The sequence below is a fragment of the Dama dama genome, chromosome 20 (assembly GCF_033118175.1).
Source record: "Dama dama isolate Ldn47 chromosome 20, ASM3311817v1, whole genome shotgun sequence".
In the NCBI taxonomy this organism is placed as follows: Eukaryota; Metazoa; Chordata; class Mammalia; order Artiodactyla; family Cervidae; genus Dama; species Dama dama.
In genome coordinates this window covers 94,261,825-94,285,487 of record NC_083700.1, presented here as the reverse complement: position 1 = coordinate 94,285,487, position 23,663 = coordinate 94,261,825, and the positions used below count along the sequence as shown (strand labels likewise).

Genomic DNA, 23,663 nt, shown 5'->3' with positions numbered 1-23,663 from the left:
GTATTCTTATGTAGCAATAGAAAAAGCAACATTCTGATACAGAATCAGAGAGAGCTGGATTTGAATTCTGACTCCAGCATTTACTTATTAACTGCATGTATGTGGGCAATTCTAACTGTGTAGCACCTTCATTTCTCAACAGCAAATCAGGAAAGACTATGCCTGTTTAATGGGACAGTGGGGGAAATTATGTGAAAAATATATGTGAAGTGCCTAACACAGTTTTGACACTGAATGCTGATGTTTAGATCCTTCCTAAATCTGTCCTTTTAGTCTACACCATCAAAAAGTTAATGAGCATTTGACAAGGTGCCAAGATAAATCAAAAAGAGAAAGAACAGTTTTTCCAACAAATGGTGCTAGCAAAACTGGACAATCACATGCAAATAGACAAATTGGAGTCCTATCTCATATCATACAAAAATTAGCTCATAGGAGTATATCTTTGTGATATTTGGCAATGTTTTCTTGGATATGATACCAAAAGCATAAGCAATAAAATAGATAGATTGAACTTCTTCAAAATAAAAAAATTTTTTTTTTAAATGCCATCAAGCAAGTGAAAAGACAAGCCATGGAACAGGAAAACATATTTTAAAATTATATATCTGACAAAAGACCTTGTACTCAGAATACATATTTAAAAACTTTTACAACTCAATGATAAAAAGACAAATGTAACCTAATTGATATCAGTAAGGGAAAACTTGCCTAACATTTTCCCAAAAAAGATACACAAATGGCAAATAAGCGCATTAAAACATAGTTAACGTCATAAGTCATTGGGAAAATACAAACCAAAACTATGTGATACCACTTCATACCCACTAGGATGACTATAAATCAAAAGATAGATAATAACAAGTGTTAGAGAGGATGGGGAGAAACTGGAAGCACCCTATGCTGCTGATGAAAATGTAAATGACAGAGCTACTTTAGAAAACACTTATGCAGTTTCTCAAAATGTTTACCTCAACACTTACCAAATGGTCCAGCCATTCATTTCCTAGATATATGTTCAAGAGAACTCAAAACATGGTTTTCACTTGTTCACAAATGTCTATGGTGACATTATTCACAATAGCCAAAAATGTAGACAACTGAAATGTTTATCAATAGATGAATGGATAAACAAATTATGATATATCAATACAATGGAATATTATTTGGCAACAAAAAGGAGTGAAGTACTGACATATGCTAGAGTATGGATGGACCTTGAGAATATTATGTTAAGTAAAAAAAGCATCCGTCACAAAAGGCCACATACTATACAATTCCATTCATATGAGACACCTAGAATAGGCAAATCCATAGAGATAGAAAGTAAATTAGTGGTTGCAGGGCCTAGGGGAAGGCAAAAATGGGGAATGACTGTTAATGGGTACAGAGTTTCTTTCTGGAGTAATAATAATGTTCTGGAATTAGTGGTGATTGTACAATTCTGTAAATATACTGAAAACCACTACATGGTACACTCTATTTAATGTAAATGGTGCACTTTAAAGGATGGAGTTTATGGATGTGAATTATATCTCAGTAAAGCTGTTATTTTTATTTAAAGCTATGATCAGGACTCTTAACTTGATTGTGGGAACATAAAAATCTTTCTAGAAGTGTAAAAAGGTATATTCACCATTACCAAATATTCTAGCTCTTCTCACTGCAGTGCGCTTCCATGCAGGAAGAGTCAACATCTCTACCCTGTTGAATTAGAAGTTGTCATATGAGTTGCTTTGACCAAGGAAAATTGGGCCAAAGTGACCCTTTCTAAAAATTTTTAAGAGAAGGTACATGACTCACTCTCTCTCCCTTTCCCCTCTGCCCTGATGACCCAATGGCAGGTGCTGCCAGTACTTTCCTGAAATCTCACATATTCTCCTGGCACTTACTATTTCTGCACATATTGAATACTTTCCAATTGCTGACATCTGTAAATTTCTCTTGAGGACTTTCTCTGGCCACTGGAATCTGCTATGTCCATGCATCAAGGAGATTAGAATTGTCAGGAAATTAACACCCACACCCTCATTCCCACACCTTTGCCCCTCAGGAATATCTCTGAGGCTTATTTTCTACTGACTTCCAGGGTTCTCCTGAAGGATTAAATTCCAGTTACCAACAGTGGTAGCTTGCTTGATAATGAATCTTTCTTAACTTTTTTTTTTCCTTTTCTCAAATCTTACTCCATCCCTCAACAAGGTCTCTGGGATCACGTCCTAAATAAAGTATTGAAATGAAAATCTTTGTCTCAAGTTTGGCTTCTTAGGGAACCCAAACTGAGACACAGCAATGTTCCAAACGGAGGATGCTTGGCCAGTCTGGGTGCCAGAGTGAAAATCATGTAGAGCAGAACTTACGCCAGCCCATGAAAGACACGTATCAAAAGTAAAAAATACAGCGGTGTTTTTAAGTCTCTGTAATTTTGATATCATTGTTACTTCAATGTAATGTAGACTGTCATGACTAGTGAACTATGTATACCTACTCTCAGTAATTCTTGTTCTAGGAATTTTTCCTAAAGAAACAATTAAGGATGCACACAAAAATATTTATACAAAAATGTTCACTCTGGTGTTATTTATAACTAAATCATCAGGGATAACTAATATGCAATAATTTTAGAAGGCAATGGCAACCCACTCAAGTATTCTTTCCTGGGAAAATCCCACAGGCATAGGAGCCTGGCAGGCTGCAGTCCATGGGGTTGCAAAGGAGCGGGACATGACTTAGAGACTGTGCCAAACCAATATACAACAAGAGATACATTTAAAATAGAATGTGTTTCAGCTATATAAAAGTCCCTCTTTGAGGATATTTAATAATATTGAGAAATGTTCACATCATATTCAAATGTAACAGTTTACATAGATCATTATAACTTTATTTTAAAAACTACACACATGTTTGTATATATATATATATATATGCCAAAAGTAGCAGTCTCTTTTATCAATCTGGTGGCAAAAGTTTCACCTGGGTAGGAGAAAAATATTTGCTCATATTGCCTCCCTTCTATTGAAGAGGTTATACTAGAATAAACCTTCAAAAAGTAAGGAAAAAACTACAGTTGGGCTTCTGGGCCAAATGAGTAAATAAGTTCATGCTTCAGTAAACCCATTCATTCCCATCAAATGGTAATTTTGAATAATACATGAAAAAAGAAATGAAAAGATATAGTTAGGCTCCATTGCAAGAGACATAGCTCCATGAAACTGAAAAGCACAAATGCAAAATGCTATACATGCTCCTGAGGCTACTTGCTTATTGAAATCTGGATCTAGAAGCAGTCAGTAGCTGCTGAAATTTGGACTTCTGTGAGACTCCTTAAAGTGTTCTATAGGAGATGAGGACCAGAGATAAGATATTATGCTTAGAACAAGGACCAAGGGTGGGGCTTCCCAGTTATGGAAGGAGCCTAGAAAAATAAAAGCCTGGTGCAGAATTTTCTGGGAGATAGCTCCTATGTGCTATATAGGCCTAGAGAAGTGAGGGATATAGACATAGCAATCAGAAGCAATGCCAAGCTATCCTACTGACTTTTTGTCACTGGATCTGACATACCCCCAGTATCTGTAAGGTTCTGTACTGAAATTATGGGTAGAGTCAACTGCAAAAATCAACACATAGGGATATGTGGGTATAGTGGGAGATTTATTTTTTTGGGGTGGGGGCGGTCAGGGATGGGGACAAAGAGTAACAGAAAACTTCCTTCTCAAAGTGATATTACAAATTAAAATTTCAAAATGCATGAAGAAATTAAATGCTAAAAATGATACTAAACAAAATCAACAGTTATAACTTGAATTCACTCCAGATGAAACTTATTTTATAAAACAGTCAAAGCTTTTAAAATAAGCATATTGAGGATGTTTGAAGAAACAAATGAAGACAGAATAAGAAATTATGAAACAGAATAGGCAGAAATAAAATGAGAGCAGGTGGATATGAACAAAATTAGAAGTCTCAGAAATTAAAAATAGATTGTCATTGAAATATTGAAAAAGACAGGAAAAAATCTAGACTAGATATGGTCAAAAAGTGAATATGAATTCAAGTTACTTTTGGGTAACTCAGAATCAGTGCATTAAAATAAAATTATAAAAATTATGAAAAGTCAGCAAAGAACCATGGAGGGCAACTTGAGAAAATCCAACATTCATCTAATAAAAATTATTAAAGAAGAGGAATGAAGGGAAAGCAATATTTGAAGAGGTAATTTGCTGATAATTTCTCGAAATTAAAGAAAGACATTGATTCTCAGGCAGAAAGTGTACTCAGAATACCAAGAAGGGTAAATAGAAATAAATTCACATCTAGACTCATTAAAATGAAAAAGTAGAGCATAAAGATCAAAAGGAAAAATCTTTAAGCTACCCAAGAAAAGATAAGTTACTGCAAACAAATAATGGCTGACTTCTCATTAGCAACTATGGATGTCAGAAAAAAAAAGAAAAAAAATCCTCAACGTACAAAGGGAAATCCTCCTCAAGCTAGAATTTATACCTAGCCAAACTATCATTCCAAAGAGAAGTCAAAATAAGGACAAATACAGATTAAGATATCTTCCCAAGGACTCTCACTAAAGTAGCTATTAACGGATTCACTTTAGTAAGGTAACAGGAAAATCTTGAGATGCAATAAATAAGAGAACATAAAAATTTATAAGCTGTGTAGGAAAAGTCAAATGGCTCTTAATCATCATCATCATTGCTTTTCTTTTTTGAAAAACTTTAACTTAAAAGTCTAAATGATAATAACTAGGTGGTGACAGGGCAGTATTTAATAGGTAGTTAAATTTGGCCTTGGAGTATGGAATGAAGCAGGGCAGAGGCTAATAGAGTTTTGCCAAGAGAACGCACTGGTCATAGCAAACACCCTCTTCCAACAACACGAGAGAAGACTCTGCACATGGACATTACCAGAGGGTAAACACCAAAATCAGATTGATTATATTCTTTGCAGCCAAAGATGGAGAAGCTCTATACAGTCAGAAAAAAACAAGACCAGGAGGTGACTATGGCTCAGATCATGAACACCTTATTGCCAAATTCAGACTGAAATTGAAGAAAGTACGGAAAACCACTAGACCATTCAGGTATGAACTAAATCAAATCCCTTATGATGATACAGCGGAAGTGAGAAATAGATTTAAGGGACTAGATCTGAAAGACAGAGTGCCTGATGAACTATGGATGGAGGTTTGTGACATTGTACAGGAGACAGGGATAAAGACCATCCCCATGGAAAAGAAATGCAAAAAAGCAAAATGGTTGTCTGAGGAGGCCTTATAAACAGCTGTGAAAAGAAGAGAAGTGAAAAGCAAAGGAGAAAAGGAAAGATATTCCCATTTGAATGCAGTTCCAAAGAATAGCAAGGAGAGATAAGAAAGCCTTCCTTAATACAAAGAAATAGAGGAAAACAACAGAATGGGAAAGACTAGAGATCTCTTCAAGAAAATTAGAGATACCAAGGGAACATTTCATGCAAAGATGGGCTCAATAAAGGACAGAAATGGTATGGACCTAACAGAGGCAGAAGATTAAGAAGAGGTGGCAAGAATACACAGAAGAACTGTACAAAAAAGATCTTCACGACCCAGATAATCATGATGGTGTGACCACTCACCTAGAGCCAGACATCCTGGAATGTGAAGTCAAGTGGGCCTTAGGAAGCATCACAACAAACAAAGCTAATGGATGTGATGGAATTCCAGTTGAGCTACTTCAAATCCTGAAAGACGATGCTGTGAAAGTGCTACACTCAATATGCCAGCACATTTGGAAAACTCAGCAGTGGCCACAGGACTGGAAAAGTTCAGTTTTCATTTCAATCCCAAAGAAAGGCAATCCCAAAGAATGCTCAAACTACTGCACAATTGTACTCATCTCACATGCTAGAAAAATAATGCTAAAAATTCTCTAAGCCAGGCTTCAGCAATATGTGAACCATGAACTTCCAGATGTTCAAGCTGGATTAGAAAAGGCAGAGGAACAAGAGATCAAATTGCCAATATCTGCTGGATCATTGAAAGAGCAAGAGAGTTCCAGAAAAACATCTATTTCTGCTTTATTACTATGCCAAAGCCTTTGACTGTGTGGATCACAATAAACTATGGAAAATTCTGAAAGAGATGGGAATACCAGACCACCTGACCTGCCTCTTGAGAAACTTATATGCAGGTCAGGAAGCAACAGTTAGAACTGGACATGGAACAACAGACTGGTTCCAAATAGGAAAAGGAGTACATCAAGGCTGTATATTGTCCCCCTGCTTATTTAATTTATATGCAGAGTACATCATGAGAAACGCTGGGCTGGAGGACGCACAAGCTGGAATCAAGATTGCCTGGAGAAATATCAATAACCTCAGATATGCAGATGACACCACCCTTATGGCAGAAAGTGAAGAGGAATGAAAAAGCCTCTTGATGAAAGTGAAGAAGGAGAGTGAAAAAGTTGGCTTAAAACTTAACATTCAGAAAACTAAGATCATGGCATCTGGTCCCATCACCTCATGGGAAATAAATGGGGAAACAGTGGAAACAGTGTCAGACTTTATTGTTTTGGGCTCCAAAATCACGGCAGATGGTGACTGTAGCCATGAAATTAACAGATGCTTACTCGTTGAAAGGAAAGTTATGACCAACCTAGGTAGCATATTAAAAAGCAGAGACATTACTTTGCCAACAAAGGTCTGTCTAGTCAAGGCTATGGTTTTTCCAGTGGTCATGTAAGGATGTGAGATTTGAACTGTGAAGAAGGCTGAGCGCCGAAGAACTGATGTTTTTGAACTGTGGTGTTGGAGAAGACTCTTGAGAGTCCCTTGGACTGCAAGGAGATCCAACCAGTCCATCTTAAAGGAGATCAGTCCTGGGTGTTCAGTGGAAGGACTGATGCTGAGGCTGAAACTCCAATACTTTGGCCACCTGATATGAAGAGTTGACTCACTGGAAAAGACCCTGATGCTGGGAGGGATTGGGGGCAGGAGGAAAAGGGGCCGACAGAGGATGAGATGGCTGGATGGCATCACCGACTCCATGGACATGAGTTTGAGTAAATTCTGGGAGTTGGTGAGACAGGGAGGCCTGGCATACTGCGATTCATGGGGTCGCAAAGAGTCAGACACGACTGAGCGACTGAACTGAACTGAACTAAAGCATGCTAAAGCTCTTTTTGTGGCTGAAAGAATGACTTTAGATATTTTTAATAACTTCAGACTTTGTTAAAAAAAAAAGGATAGTCAAGTATATTTCCAAAAGGTAAACAGTTAAGGTTAGAAACAAAATCTGTAGCATTGAAATCTAGAGATGGGGTAAAAAGTAGGTAATATATAAAACAATAATGTGTTCTGTTGGTTCAGATGGTAAAGAACCTGCCTGCAATGCAGGAGACCCGGGTTTGGCCCCTGGGTTGGGAAGATTTCCTGGAGAAGAAAATGCCAACCTACTTCAATATTCTTGCCTGAAGTATTTAATGAACAGAGGAGCCTGGCAGGCTACAGTCCATAGCGCTGCAAATAGACAGACATGACTGATAGATTAACATTTTTCACTTTCACTTTCAGTCCAAATAAGGCAAGGCAAAAGAAAAAAGAAAATAAATGATAAACAGAAAGCACAAATATGGCAGTAGAAATATGTCCAAATATATTAGTGTTTATAATAAATGTAAACAGATTAAATTCATCTGTCATAAGGCAGAGATTATTAGATTTTATAAAAAAGAAAGGATAACTGTATTTTCAAAAGATAAACATAAATGGGACAAGGTAAATGATATCTCCCTACCAATTATGAGACAATATTAAAATTAAGATTTATTGTAAGCAAGACATGGGGTTAATGCAGATTAACAGTGATAGACAAACAGTATGGTATAGAAAGCTCAGAAACAGATATATTTCCTGTATATAGGAAAACTGATATATGACAGATGTTTAACTGCTAATAAGTGGGAGAAAGGATGAACTAGTTATTACACGGTATTGAGATAATGGGCTATCCATATGTACATAAGAAATTAAATCCCTAACTCATATCATACACAATGATCAGTCATGTAAATGAGATAAGTATCCAAAAGTGATGTAAAACTTGAAAACTTTTAGAATACAGGAGAATATGATATTCAGGTAGGGAAGGATTTCTTAAATAAGTCATAAAAGCAAAGCTCATAAAGCAGTATTCACATATTCAACTATACTAATACTAAAAAAGAAACTTCCATAAATCAGAAAACACAAGCCATCATCTTGAAGAAGATATTTACAATTCATATTAAGCAACAAAGTATCAATATGCAAAATAATAAAGAATTAAAAATCAATAAAAAGTAGCAACCCAACAGGAAATGCACAAATGATATGAAAAAGTCAGTTCACAGAAGAAACCAAAGTGGCCAATAAACATAGGAAAAGATTTTCAATCCCACCAGTAATCAGGGAAACACATATTATAAAAACAGTGGTGGACTTCCCTTTTGGTCCAGTGGTTAAGAATCTGACCTACAGTGCAGGAGAAGTGGCCGGGGAACTAAGATTCCACAAGCTACAGAGCAAGTAAGCCTAAACACCGCAACGAGAGGGTCCAAGCACCACAAGGAAAGATCCTACATGATGCAACAAAGATTCTGTGTGCCACAGTTAAGACCCAAAGCAGTCAAATAAATAGATAAACAATTAAAACAAATAAAATCAATGGGATAACATTTCACATTTATCATGACAACCAGTAAAAATGTATAAGTTTGATGATTTCAAGTGTGGAGGATTCAGAGATATGGGAACTAGTGTACTTTGCTGTTATTATAGTTTGAAGTATAAATTTGTTCAACTGCTTTAGAAAACAACTGGCCACTATATAGTAAATTTGAAGATGCATATAATCAGTAATTCCTCTCCAAGTTACATGCTCAAGATAATTCTCATTCTTATGCATAAAATGGTCCTAGTAGCATTGTTTAAAATTGCAAAACATTGGAAATAATCTAAATCACGATCAATAAAATGAAAAAAAGAAATTGTGATAGAATTATAAGTGAAATTCTATATAGCAGTTAAAAACAATTGAACCAGAGCCACATGTATCTACGTGAATGAATCTCTACAATATAAGGGAAAAATTACAGAATGACATTTATAGTGTGACATCATTTATAGGAATTTGTAAAACAATGCCAGTTCTACCAGTTATACGTTGGATTTATTACAGTGGTTACCTATTGGGTGAAGGCAGAGAGATGCAATCAGCGAGGAGTGCAGGGAAGTCTCAACTAGATCTATATTTTTTAAAATAGGGAACTGTGTAGCATAGATGGTACAACACTGATATGATAAAACCAAGGTGTTTGGTGGGGGAGGGCAGTAAATGACTCTTCCTTTTATCTCTACTCTTTTCTGTATATTTAAAATTATTCACAATAAACAAAATAGTTTAAAGAAGATAAGACAATTTTTAAGTCTTCCAAATTGCCAGTCAGCATTTCTGAAGGCTACTAGTTGATGACAAGTGGCAGCATCAGACTGCAGTCCTGCGTTGAGAATGGTCTGGTGAGGAGTGCAAACGAGCTGGGACCTCCCACTGGCACTCCCAGAGAGGCAGCAAGCCCCTTGCTGGCCGTGGTGGCTTCTGGTGAAGTGGGGAATGGGGGTGACTTTGAAAGTGAGAGATAGTTACAATAGTGATTTTGACGTGGACTAGAGCTGTCTAGATAATACATAATCTAGCAATCCTTCCTAACCTTTCTTAGGCGTGATACACATGGATAACATTTGTCTGGCACACTGGAGTAGAGGCTACTACCTTGGGGGCTCAGTTTCCCCCAGACCTACCTGTACCCCTGAGGGATGTGTGGATCAGTATCTCACAAGTGCATATCTTACCATATCACACAAATGCAGCCTACTTGCAGTACTGTACACTTGTGTGACACAAAACGCCTTTTGAGAAGATTTGACCCAGAAAATAGTCTTTTCTCACCTTAAAGTAGGGAACATTATAAACTACTACAAACTCGGGCAGTGCTTAAAAGTTTGCCCAAAAGGAGTGCACCGAGAGTCACAACTATTCTGCTTGAGTTTGTGCCATAGCAATTAAGAACAGAAAGAGCTAGTGCAAAAGAAATGCAGTTAACAAGAGTCTAAAAGTCTCCTTCTCAAGCAACTGAAGACAGAACAAGAACCCTCTCCAATTCATATGTCAGCATCATCTCAAGCTGTGACCAGATGAGACTGGGATGTGAAAGCAGGCAAACTAGGTCAGCATATGTGGGCAGAACAAAACACAATCTCGAAGGACAGCAACTAATCAGGCAAGACAAAGATAATCCCTTACCAACACCTTCCTGGGAAGGGATTGGTATGTCACCCAACAGCCATTTTAGTTAGGTTAGCTCATGATTTGGAATTTCTATAATTATATACATGCTAAACACAGTTCATTCTATGGGTTATATTGAACATTTCCAAACCAGTTCATCTTTGTTCTTCTAAAGTCTCAAGTTCAAGGAGCTCTATTAGGTGGAACTATAATAAGGTCACCTGACCTGGGTGGATCCAACTTACATTTGTAGTCATTGTTTTACACCTCAGTTACATAGATAGATAACCAGCCTCTGTGCTGAGACAGTACCTGCAAAGGACAATTTCTCAGTCTCCTTGTAAGTGAGCCAACTGGCCCTGGATACAGTAACAGGCTGGGTGTAAGGCAGGGATGATATGGCACAGCTATACTGGTTACTAAAATACTGAAATACCTCCATATTTGTTGGTAATTAGCCACTCCTAGAGCCCCCCCACAACCCATGTGACCACTCTGTCACACTAGTCCTTTTCCCAGAACACCATCTCCCCCTAGTCCAGTAACCAAAGTGTTAATGCCCAGCACAGCAGGGAGTCACCAGAGCTATTAAATATTTTGAACATCATCAGTGGATAAAGACGAACCACCATATCCACTCTTGAATGTTCATTGCTAGCACCATCATCCCTTTGGATTCCAAGAGAGAACAGCATCTCTTGTTGGCCAGTTTTGCCTTAAGTTCCCAAATCAAAATAAAATACCTTCTGATGGACTAAATGCTCAACTTCTCTCCAGGCTAGATGCCAGTCTTGGGGGAAGAAAGAACTTTTTAATCCAAGGGCCACAGCTTTGCTGGGGGACTTGTCCTTTCTAAAGGTGAGTGACAGAAGTCACAGGAGACCAAACCTGATCACTTGCCCAGACTGGCTTTTCTTCATGAGCTGTCTTCCCTTCATTTCATGCCATTTACAAGGCAGCTTCCCCATTCACCATGATTTTAACATGTCTCAGGAGACTAGAACCCTTCCTTAACACTTGGATCCACCGAGGGATCTGGGGAGAACTTGGCCCTGGAATATGCAGCAGCATCATAGTATCACCCTGCTATATGCAGAGTCAAGAGAAGGCAGCACAGAGCTGGGGAAGAGAAAAGAAACTGCCTGTGGGGTAGAGGACAGGGGGAGAAGGATCATTCCTGATGCAGGAATTCTGCTGTTCATTCAGGGAGCCAAAGGAGCAGGACACAAATTACATTGGGATAAGCAACCGGGCATTGCTCTGGGAAACAAGGGAAAAGACAAAGCAGAAAGGCCACATCCACTCACCGGGGCTGGTTATCGTCAGGAGATCAAGCTGCCGCTGTTGCTGCAAAGGAAAACACGTTGTGAGAGAACTGATTTAAGCCAGAATCAAACTTGTTGCTTAGGGCTCAGGGTGGACATGCAAAGGGGATGTCCAGACATGCAGAGCAGGGCATGCTGTGGAGAAGGTGATGGTCTCATGCTTCCGCAGAGAGGCCTTGCGCCCTAGACACAAGGAGGGATGGATGGCCTTTCTGATCAGAGCTGTCAAATTCATCTTATACTAAGGGAAAATGATGCCCTGAGAGGAACGTGGCTTACCTATAGCCACAAAGAAAGTCCCTTTCCAGACTCCTGGCCAAGGCTCATCCCTCTGGACCGGGCAGCCTTAGATTTCTCCCTGCTCACACTGGCTATACTGGTTAAGTGTCTGATATCCTGGCAACCCTCTTTGCCTTGTCCTTAGTCACTGTCAACATCCTTTCTAACCATGATACTCCCGAGGGCTGGTTTATTTAACTGTGCTCAACAATGCTATGACAGTTTCCATTACTGATGATGAAACCATTCCTTCTCTAACTGAATCCTCATCTCTTTGTGCCATGCAACGTTCATAGAAAATATCTGTCAGGTACACCAGGCACTGGATGAAGCTGTTCACGTTTGGAGGCAACTGGTCCTGACCCTAAGGGCTGAAGTGATCAACATCTCAGTAGGCTTCCCCCACCCCCATCACACCACACCTAGGGGGAAGCTCAGTCCTGAACTGGATGTCATGGGAAACTGAGGGTGGAGAAGAAGGCATTGGAGGCTGAGGATGGGGCAGAGGTAAATAACTCTCTTAAAGACTTGTTTTTTTAAATTAATTTATTTAAATTGGAGGCTGATTACTTTACAATATTGTAGTGGTTTTTGCCATACATTGACATGGATCAGCCATGGGTGTACGTGTGTCCCCATCCTGAACCCCCCTCCCACCTCCCTCCTCACCCCATCCCTCAGGGTCGTCCCAGTGCATCGGCCCTGAGCACTCTGTCTCATGCATCAAACCTGGACTGGTGATCTGTTTCACATGTGGTAATATACATGTTTTAATGCTGTTCTCTCAAATCATCCCACCCTCACCTTCTCCCACGGAGTCCAAAAGTCTGTTCTTTACATCTGTGTCTCTTTTACTGTCTTGCATATAGGGTCATTGTTACCATCTGGCTAAATTCCATATATATGCATTAATATATTATATTGGTGTTTTTCTTTCTGACTTACTTCACTCTGTATAATAGGCTCCAGTTTCATCCACGTCATTAAAACTGATTCAATGCATTCTTTTTAATAACTGAGTAATATTCCATTGTGTATATGTACCACAGCTTTCTTACCATTCGTCTGCCAATGGACATCTAGGTTGCTTCCATGTCCTGGATATTATAAACAGTGCTGCGAGGAACATTGGGGTACACATGTCTCTTTCAGTTCTGGTTTCCTCAGTGTGTATGCCCAGTAGTGGGATTGCTGGGTAGTATGGCAGTTCTAGTTCCAGGTTTTTAAGGAATCTCCACACTGTAAGACTTAAGTCAGGATTCCTTAAGCCTCTGTCAACCTCTGACTCTTTCCTACACTTGATTTTCCATTAATAGCAGTTTTCATTAGTATTTTTTTTTTTTTTTCCTTAAAAAGGGGTCTTAACAAACTTCACTTTGAGAACCGTTGCTTTGGGATACACACTGCAGGAGCTTCTGACTATCTGGTATTTCATTCAGTGGGTCCCTTGGCGTATTTCACCACACCTGCATTTCCCTCTTTATCTTGCCTCTCCCCTAGAATGGCTCCCTGAAATTCTGCTTCAGCAGAAAGGAGAAAGCAGCAACATTTTTTGAGTACCAAATATAGGCCTGGCAAAGGACCAGGCACAAGACCAGGCACTTTGATGTGTCATTTCTTCTCACACTCCTGGCAAACCTGCAGGGCTCGTACTGTACAACAGAGGGCCATGGGATTCAGATAGGAGAAATTACCTGCCTGAGACCACATCTTTGTTAAATGAGAGAGCCAGAATTCAGTCAGTTCTAATCCTGACTTGATGATTCAAAATAAGATAATGCACATGGTAAGTCACTCAGCATGATGCCTGCCAATTAATAGATGCTTGATAAAAAGAGCTATTTTTGTATTGAGGTTTTGTCATTATTATAGACCATGTGATCCTTGGTTTATAAAAGCTGCCTCGTCCCTTTTCATAGAATTATGATACCAGAGCTCAAAGGTCATCTAGTCTGACCTGCCCCTAGGATGGGAATTTCCTCTGCAATATCCCCACCAGTTGTACAAACAGCTTCTGTTTTATCCCCTTTCCTGACAGGGAACTCATTTCTTAACAATTAAATTAAAAAATTTTTTTCTTTTGGCCACAGCACATGAGATCTTAGCCCTCCCTGACCAGGGATTGAAACTGTGACCCCAAATTGCCCGATTTTGAGCACGGTTAAAAGCTGTTTCCTTATGAAATCACTGTTGCTTTGGCCTGTGACAAGTTTGGAGATCTGAAGAAGATCTGTCATCTTCTCTCCTGGTTAAATATTCCCAGTTCTTTCATCCTTGCCTTATAAGACCTGGTCTGAATTCTCCTGGCCCTTGTGGTCCCCTGCTCTTCCATTTACATTTCATCTGTCCTGGTCAGAACCTCTTTAAAGTCTCTCTACCCCTTGCTTTAATGATTTCTCAGGGCCCGAAAAGCAGATCTGTATCGTTCCAGAGTCTTCTCAATCACACATCCCTGTTTTCCTGCCAGCTCATAACTCATTCCAGTTGACATTTTCAAGCAAACAATGCAACTCCAAGATGTCACTGACCTACATTGTGAGCACATATCCTCGTGCTGAAATGAAACACACACCCACACGAGAGCTGGAAGGAATGCTGGAGCCAGACTGCCTTCTTTCCCAAACACGGAACCAGGCTAGTAGTACAATCGGCTCAAGCTGCCTTTGCCAAGGCCAGCCTGTAGGCTTGGCCCTTCATACATGAGGAAAGAATACAATGTGTTCTTCCATTTTTCCATAAGCTTGGTCTTGTGACAATCACCATTAGTAAAAGAGATCTAGTTATATGAAAATTGTCTATTTCTTAATTAAGAGTCACCTCTAAATGGTGATTCAGTATCCAGGGTCCAGCAGAGAAAAAGGGAAGAAAACCTGAGAGGAACACAAATAGACCTGGCCTTGTGTCCTAACTCCTCTCTGTGGTTTTGGATAACTTACTGTGTGTCTCCAGTCTTGAACTTCACACCTTTAAAACGAATGAGTGAGACTTAAATACTGGCAGTGACTCTGAGTAAAATGCAAACAGGCACTGGGTTTGTGGGCTCCCTCTTCTGGTGTAGAGAGTTCTCTGAGAATTCCTATAGCCAGGACCCTCAGGGCTCAAATGATAGTTAGGATTTAAGAGAACAGATTTTAAGCTGCCTTCACACACTGCCATTTTCAGGGCTTGAGGGAAATCTTAAGGGCCTGGAACATCTATTATTCAGTCTCTGGCACACAGTAGCCCTCAGTGAGAATGGCTAAACTCTGCTGAACCATTCCTGGAATCCACATTATCCTTTCAAACCCCCATGCCTTTGCTCATCCTAGTCTCTCTAAACTAATCTCTTGAGATCTTCACGGAGCTCTCTCCTCATGTCTCAAGACCACCATGAGGTATTCTTTGCACGTCAACTCCCAACTGAACCCCTTCCTCTCCTTTACTCAGATTTCACACTGTATTCATTCAATGCGTCTTGTAAAACCTCCCTTTTGTATCATGCCCTGTCTTAATTATTGGTTTCCTTCTCTCTGTTTCTCTCATGAGGTCCTTGCTTGAAGACAAGATTATGTCATTTCATCTGTATATTTCCAGTGCCCAGCACAAAGGCTAAAAGGAATGCTTGATGTCATCTAGTTCAAATGATTCAACTATTCCATTATTCCCTCTTGCAACACTGCTGAGAGATTTGTCAGCAAGGAAAGTAAGCATACCCTTTCCTCTAAAGGACTTTCCCTCTGTCATGGCTTTGGGGTTTCCTACCTTTATGATTTTTCTCCCACCATCTCTGCAGCAATATTATTATCTATCCACCTCCCTGGAAACCTTCCTTCTTTTACTCCCATGCACAGGGTCACTGTTTCTCCTAGATCCCTACAGCGCCTACTGCCTGTGCCCCTCCTATGGTGATGAATTGAATCTAACCTGGTGACGAGCCCCTTTAACCTACAGTTCACAGACATATGCGTGCACCATCTAGTGGCCCAAGAAGATAAGTGTAGACTACTGTTTTAACTGGTAGCTCTTAAGACAAGACTGCAAAGTCTGCATGTCCTATATGCAAACAAAAACAAAAGTATATGTTCAAGAATCACTGTGCAACGATTTTAACCTAAGATACTAAAATACCCAAATAATTTCCTCAAAGTCTGTCAAAAATGAAAGGAATACAATGGAAGAGGAAACTTTCATCCCCAAAGTGTGCCTAGTATTTAGGTTCACCAAAGGAAACTGGCATTTATTAAAATAGGCAACTGACTTGTGGAATTTGACCAATAATATAAATTAATTACATAAGAGGGGAGCGTGATGGAATAAAGAATGACCAAATTATTTTAATTAGTTACCAACTGAGAGACACAAGGACCTTTTACATGGAGATGATACATTACCTACCTGCCTGGATGGTAGAAAATGCAATATTAGTTGGAGAAAAGTAGCTAGCTAGACAGCAGGGCTTGCTGGCTGAGGGCTGTGCAGCTGAACCACTAGCTAACCATAAGCTACCATCTCAGGAAGGCAGGCCCTTCATATGCTAGTGGTGCTCTGTGTATGTATGTGTGTGTGGCGGAGTAGGGGGGCATTCGCCTCAGATAAAGGAATTCTACACCTACACTGACGGCAACGTGTCCAGGTATGTCTGGATGGTATTCCATGGGCTCCTGGAGGAGTGTGCATATGCCAGGGTTGGATCAGTTAGGAGGTGCTGTGCAGACTCCTGACTGAGTATGACCCTGCATTCAGCCTTTCTTGGTAAGAGTGGTACCTCAAAAACATTCGGAAGAAACCCACTTCTGTGTTCAACCAGTGTGTGGCAGATGACACCAGTCATGACTCCAAAGAGACCATGGGAGCTGAAGGCCCCAAAGTCTACAAGAACGAGCTCTGAATTTGGTGGAACCAATGACGGCAGGGACATCCACAGTGGCTGCTAAAGGAGCTGTCTGCCAGCATGTGTGCCCCAGGAGTTATCCATATTCCCCAACTGATCCAGTGGAAGCTGTTTTGCCAATACAGTGTCCCTTCATCTCTGGTCACAGTTGACAGCTCCCAGGGTAAAAAGTACTGAAAGATGGGTCAGCTGGAGACCTCAGCCAAACATTGCGGATCTTTTGTGGATTCAATTATTCTCAATAAAAACTATTGTTGTCCTACATTGAAGAATCTATCTTTAAAATGTTTGCAATAATAAAAACAACACATGCTTATTTTGGTCATTTTCCAAATTTCCAGAAAATTCAGAAAGTAAAAATGAATGAAATCTCATCACTGAAAGAGAAGCACCATTATCATTTTGGTGTATTTTTTGTCATCTTCCTTGCTTGTGTCTATTTAACAAGGTCATATTTATATATAACAAATGAAGCATGTTTTAATCTTGTGCAGCCTTATTTTTTGTCCCAGGCTGAGTCTTTATTTTGAATTATAAGAATGTAAGTCACATATTGTTGTTCTGTCACTCAATCATGTCCAACTCTTTGAGACCCCATGGACTGCAGCACGCCAGGCTTCCCTGTCCATCACTAACTCCTGGAGCTTGCTCAAACTCATGCCCATTGAGTCGGTGATGCATCCAACCATCTCATCCTCTGTCATACCCTTCTCCTTCTGCCCTCAATCTTTCCCAGCGTCAGGGTCTTTTCCAATGAGTAGGCTCTTTGCATCAGGTGGCCAAAGTACTAGAGCTTCAACTTAAGCATCAGTCCTTCCAGTGAATATTCAGGGTTGATTTCCTTACAATTGACTCACATATATTTATTGCTATAAATAATTTTAGCTCTTACTACTGTGATTTTTTTTTCTAGTCCTTTTTTTCAGGGAAGGTGGTATTAGTAAGACATTAGTGGAAAACTACTTGGTTATTCTGTCACAGGAGGCAGCAGGCAATAACCAACCTGAAAGATACTCTTCTTCATATCTGAAGCCCCTCTCATTGCAGTTACACAAAGGATTTTGTAGAAAGAGCTTCAAACTCAAAATCAGACTGACAAATGTTATGAATCCTGATTCTATCATCTTTAAGCTGTGCTATCTAGGCATGTTTACTTAAGCTAGCTGTAAATTAGGTATCTCATTCATTAAAAGAGTATAGACCAACCTCCAGGAGTTTAACAGGAAAGAAGCTGAGAGAAAGAGGAAGAATCATTCAGGCGTGGGGTGGGGGGGGGGCAGGTTAGGGACTTGGAGGTGCCAACAGGTAGAGTGGGAAGCACAAAGGTTGGAAGCTAGGATTTCTGAGGGCCGAGACTTTGGGCTTCTCACCATCTGGTGCCTTAGCCTTTTACAGTAGCCTCTTAACTGGTCTCCCTGACTGAGTTTTGCACAATGCTGCTGCAGCTGGTGTGAACTTTCTGGAATCACACCTTAAAATTCACCAGGACTACTACAGAACAAAGTTTAACCCTTTAGTTGCTGTTGGAGGGCATCTATGGCCCAGCTCCTGCCTTCTGTCTCCCATTCCATCAGACTCTGAGCTCTGACCATGAGAAGCCACTCGCAGCTCCCCAAATTTGCTATGCTCTCACCTCTAGGCCTTTGTTCTCTCTTTTCAGAACAACAGTCTTGTACCCAACCTGCTTTGCCTGGCTAATCCCTACTGGTTCAGCTCTCCACTCACATGCCACCTCTTCTGTAAAGGCTTTATTGACGTTCCAAGGCTGGGCTGGACCTTGTCCTTAGCCCGCTGACCTTCCCCATGAAAGCACCATCACAGTGCCTCTCCTGGCCTGCTTACTTCTCCATCTTCTCCCTGTGTGATCTCCCTGAGGGCAGGGCTGTGTCATCACTACTGCCCTCCTCTCAGGGACTGGTCCAGTGCCTGACGGATACGTGATAGTCACTAAATATCTGCTGGTTACCAGCTACCAAGATGCTGACTAGAGAGAAGGTCCTACTGAACTGACTGTCAGAAAAAGTCTTTAGCTTTATCCTCTTCCCTCCCAAAAGACATGCACACATTGGCCCCATAATTTTCCTCAAAACCCTATTTCTGCTATGGAGACCTAGGGATTAAACCACAGAGTATCTGGCCTTCTTCAGTTGGATGAGTAATTATGAGGCTACGTTTAAAAACGGACTTTTCATTTTGGTCACGACTGCATTGCAATTACTTCTCAGAATGAGAAGGGGACATGGTGTTCCAGGAGCTCAGGGGCTGGCTTCATGTGTGAGGTTCTGCTTGGTGGAAGAGAATAGGCACTGATTATGTGTTCTGTTTTGCTTTTTGCATTTCATGCAGGATAGCTATTTGGGGGAAAAGTCAGTCTGTCATGGCATAGGCTGGAGATAATTTAAATAAGAGCACCAGTAATCTCTGTGCATTTTCCTGTCACTCCAGAAGCTAGCCAATGTGGGGAGGAATCCACACTCTCCAGAAAGGGGAGGTCACAGGAGCATGGGCACACATTTGGTTTCATGGCTCAGAAGCCTCTTTTCCCTGTAATCCCCTTCCTGTCCCGTTCTCCCCTTCACTCGGCCAGAGTCATTTTCTAGGGCTCTCAGGCCCCCTCCCTGCCTTACCCTAAGCAGAGCCTGCTCCGTAGAAAGCATTTCACCTAGTGCTCACCTCTCCCTAAACTCATCACTTCTGACCTCTCCTATTCCAGTCTAGCCTGCACACTGGCTGTGGGACTCATCACTCTAAAGTTAAATTCGATCCTTTCTTAGAATAATTTAATAATACTTGTTGCATTCCTCACAAATACTAGATTTCTTAGCTCAGCATTCAAGGACAGATGACAAATCTCCACAAGCTCTAGGTGTCATTTGAAAAAGCAGTTTTTATATTTTAACATATTTGGAGAACAAACAAAAAGTTACCTATTATTTTCAGAACCAAACCTCAGACAACAAAGGCAGGCCTAATCACATGGGTCAGTCTCACATGTAGAAGATGTGGCAGGAGGAAGATGTGGGGAGAGCCAGTCACCTCTCTGAGGAAAAGGAGCAGGGATTATGAAACTCTGAAAAGCACTGTCTAAAGCACGGAGCTCAGGCCCACATCCCACTGAAGTGGGACGCTGGCCGTCTATTTGCCTGACCCTTCCGTACGCCACCATCTCACCTGTCCCCGACCCTGCCTTCTGCCCTCGACACGGTTCCCTTTTACTTCTCCTCATGCTGAACAAGTGATGTATGGTATAGCTTCCCCTGACAGTACTGCGACTTCACTCTTTGACTCTTCATTTGTTTATTCATTAGTTTAATAAGTAGCCATGAAGAGGCTACTCTATACCAGGCATACTGCTGAGGAGAGGACAAGAAAGACACAGCCCCTGTCTTCAAAGAGACAGCTAACAGTGAAGTGGAGAAGACAGACATATATAGCTAATAGTGAGGTGGAGAAGACAGACATATTAAGCAAACAATCACATAATATGAATTAATGTCAGTTATGGTAAGTGCTTCAAAGAAAAACATGTGGAAAGGTACGTGACCAGGGTTCAAAGTATTTCTCAAACCTCACCCAACCCAATGGCTGATGGCTGGATACCTCTCGTAAGCATCCACCAACCCCACTACCTTCTATAGGAACCTGAGCAATGGCTGAGTCTCCACTGCCCTTTTGTGCACCTACTCCCATCAGGATAATAAAAAATGCATTAGCCTTTTACTCAGGGAGAGAGCGAACATCACTCAAGGCTGAAATAGAATCTCATGACTAGGGGTTAAATTCAGTGGGAAGCTGAGTGGGGCAGCAGACAAAAGCTAGGGTTGCACAAGTGGGATTTCTTCAATATATTTCACTGAGTAGTTTCTGCTTCTGTAGCTTCCTGTTATTGGAAAAGCCAGGCACGCAAGTGGCTTTCATCCCTAGGGCAGCTTAAAGGAGCATTTGAGTTCAGCCTCTGGCAGCCTGCACAAAAGCAGGGCAAGTGGAAATGGAGAAGAGCATATGAAAGTGCAGAGGCATTCTGGAAGCAGGATTAGTGGCTGCAGAGCCCATAGCAACTGCATCTGCTGAGCATTTACTCTGTGCCGATCCTTCCCACCTTCTGAGGCCAGCACTGCATGGTTGCCCGTTTATATAAACGAAGAAGCTGAAGGTCGAGAGGTTACATTACTTGCTCAAGGTCACAGCTGCTATTGGAGAAATCTAGATTCGAACCCATACTGTTGGTCTCTGAAGACTACACCCAGGTAGCTGTGAGAGCACTGGGGTATGAGAAATGCTTTCGGTGATCCCCAAGTCTCTAGACAGAGGAGCAGTAGGAGCCTCGGTGGCAACACTCAACAACTGAACAGCCTCTGACACAGGAGGGTGGGAGGAGCTTCGACTTAAGCATGATGTTCTGTATTTTTCCTTCAGTGTTCACAATTTGAAATTCTATATTTACCTGTATTTATATTTGATCAATGTCATTCCCATTATATGCTAAACTCTATGACAGAAAGGACAGAGTTGAGCTTTCCTGGCAGAGTGGACTCTGTCTAAATATGTGTTAAAAAATCATATGTGGAAGGCTAGACCAGGTTTTTGAAGAGGGCTAGATAAACAGCTGAAACCCTTATTCCAGCTGGAGAGAAATGATACATATCCCATCCTAAAACCCCAGTGTGTCAGATGGGGGCTTGTGCTGCAAGACTCCACCCTCCCCAGCTCTAGAGGAAAGACCCATGCATCAGGAGACAGTGAGAGGAAGGCTGTTCCAGTAGTGAGTCAGAAGATTTCAGGCCAAGACAGACTGTGTCTTCCCTACCCTTTGCTCTAGTAACATGAGGCCACATGGGAACCTGTAAGAACAGACATGGCACCTAAAATGATGGTGCAGCTCGAGAGGATGTCTGCATGACTGACAGATGCCCACCCAGGGCACCTATGGGCCATAGCATCTAAGCATTGCCTTAACTGTGTCTCTTGTTACAGTAAGGCTTAGGCAGGAGACAGAGGAGACACAGGTTCAATTGATCCCCTGGGTTGGGAAGATCTCCTAGAGTAGGACCTTGGTAACCTACTCCAGTATTCTTGCCTGGAAAATCCCACGGACAGAGTAGCCTGGCAGGCTATAGTCCATGGGGTCACAAAGAGTTGGACATGACTGAACACGTACACCCATGCAAACTATAGTTAGCTATTTACACATTGGTCTCATTTTTCATTCCACCTCTACCTCCCCTACCTCCATCTCCTCCCTCCTGCTTCTCCTCCAAGGTTAGAGTTGAGTATTTTCTACACTGTGTTCTCTCTGTACCTGATTAGGATCTGAGGAAGTTTGTTACAGATGTGATGTTTTGGCTTATTATCAAAGTTACATATCTGATAAGTTCTCTTTTTATATGTTTTAAGTCACAATTTTTCTCTTGTAAAAATCAAACTTTAGAGTTGAAGAGATAAGCCTTTTAGGCCTTCAGTTGATCCTTCAGATTATTCTTTATCTTGAAGGTCACCATGATCCCACGTGAGTGAGGCTACCCCACAACACAGCCTCCTGGAATGTCAGAGCAAGGGGCTTTGGCGATCACTTGGCACAACTACCTTATTTCAAAGAAAAGTAAACTGAGCCCAGAGAGGGGGACGCAGCTGCTCAGAGTCACCTGCCACATAGCTCTGCACTATTTGCTTGTGTGCTTCCTTCAACAGAGTGGAAAAAAGGCATGCCTGTATCCCATTCATGCCTAAAAGAGCATCGATGCTCAGAGGGGAAAAAAGAAACTGTTAAGGAAAATAAGAGAGTGAGGGGAGGGTATGGAGCAGGGGGGAATTTGGTTAAGAACTTGTTTTGAGTTCTAATGTCATTATGTCTATTTGATTCAACTAGTTTTAACTGAGACATTATCAGGAGGACTTCCTTCAAGAGGTGATAATTGAAATGGCCCTTAAAGATTAGAAACAAGTAAGTTACTTCTCACTGAGAAAGTGAGGCCAATTTTTAAAAAGAATAGCACAGGAATCTGAGTTGGCCATAAGCTCTGTTACCCTCTGTCCCTAGGAACTAATGGGTCTCTTTACATTTGACATCCAGTTTTTAAGACTACTAGGACATCTCTTTGAAATGCTATATTCTGTTTGTTCCTTTACATATTTGGTTATTGAATATATAACACTGATCCCCCAAAATGGAAGATGTTTACAAGAAAAGAATCAAACAAAATTAAAACACATACAAAAAAGACATGGAAGAATAGAAAAATAAGGAGGAATTAGATGATGCTAGGTGCAAGGTCATCAGACTGATTATATTCAGATTGATTATATTCTTGGCAGACAAATATGGAGAAGCTATACACAATCAGCAAAAAACAAGACGGGAGCTGACTGTGGCTCAGATCATGAACTCCTTATTGCCAAATTCAGACTTAAATTGAAGAAAGTAGGGAAAACCACCAGACCATCCAGGTATGACCTAAATCAAATCCCTTACGATTATACAGTGGAAGTGGCAAATAGATTCAAGAGATTAGATCTGATAGACAGAGTGCCTGAAGAACTATGGATGAAGGTTCATGACACCGATCAAGACCATTGCCAAGAAAAAGAAATGCAAAAAGGCAAAATGGTTGTCTGAGAAGGCCTTACAAATTGCTGAGGAAAGAAGAGAAGCTAAAGGCAAAGGGGAAAAGGAAAGATATACCCAATTCAATGCAGAGTTCCAAAGAATTGCAGGGAGAGATAAGAAAGCCTTTCTCAGTGATCAATATAAGGAAATAGAGGAAAATAATAGAATGGGAAAGACTAGAGATCTCTTCAAAAAAATTAGAGCTACTAAGGGAATATTTCATGCAAAGATGGGCTAAATAAAGGAAAGAAAAGGTATGAACCTAAC

General features: G+C 40.8%; 1 protein-coding gene across 1 annotated transcript in view; it reads right to left on the bottom strand.

The window, feature by feature from the left end:
* AGBL4 (AGBL carboxypeptidase 4) overlaps positions 1–23,663 on the bottom strand; it is a 1,414,426-nt gene that overhangs the window by 331,716 nt on the left and 1,059,047 nt on the right. The window contains exon 6 of the mRNA XM_061120044.1: positions 11,626–11,665. Coding sequence (XP_060976027.1) covers positions 11,626–11,665 — 40 coding nt within the window. The remainder of the gene's footprint in view (positions 1–11,625; positions 11,666–23,663) is intronic.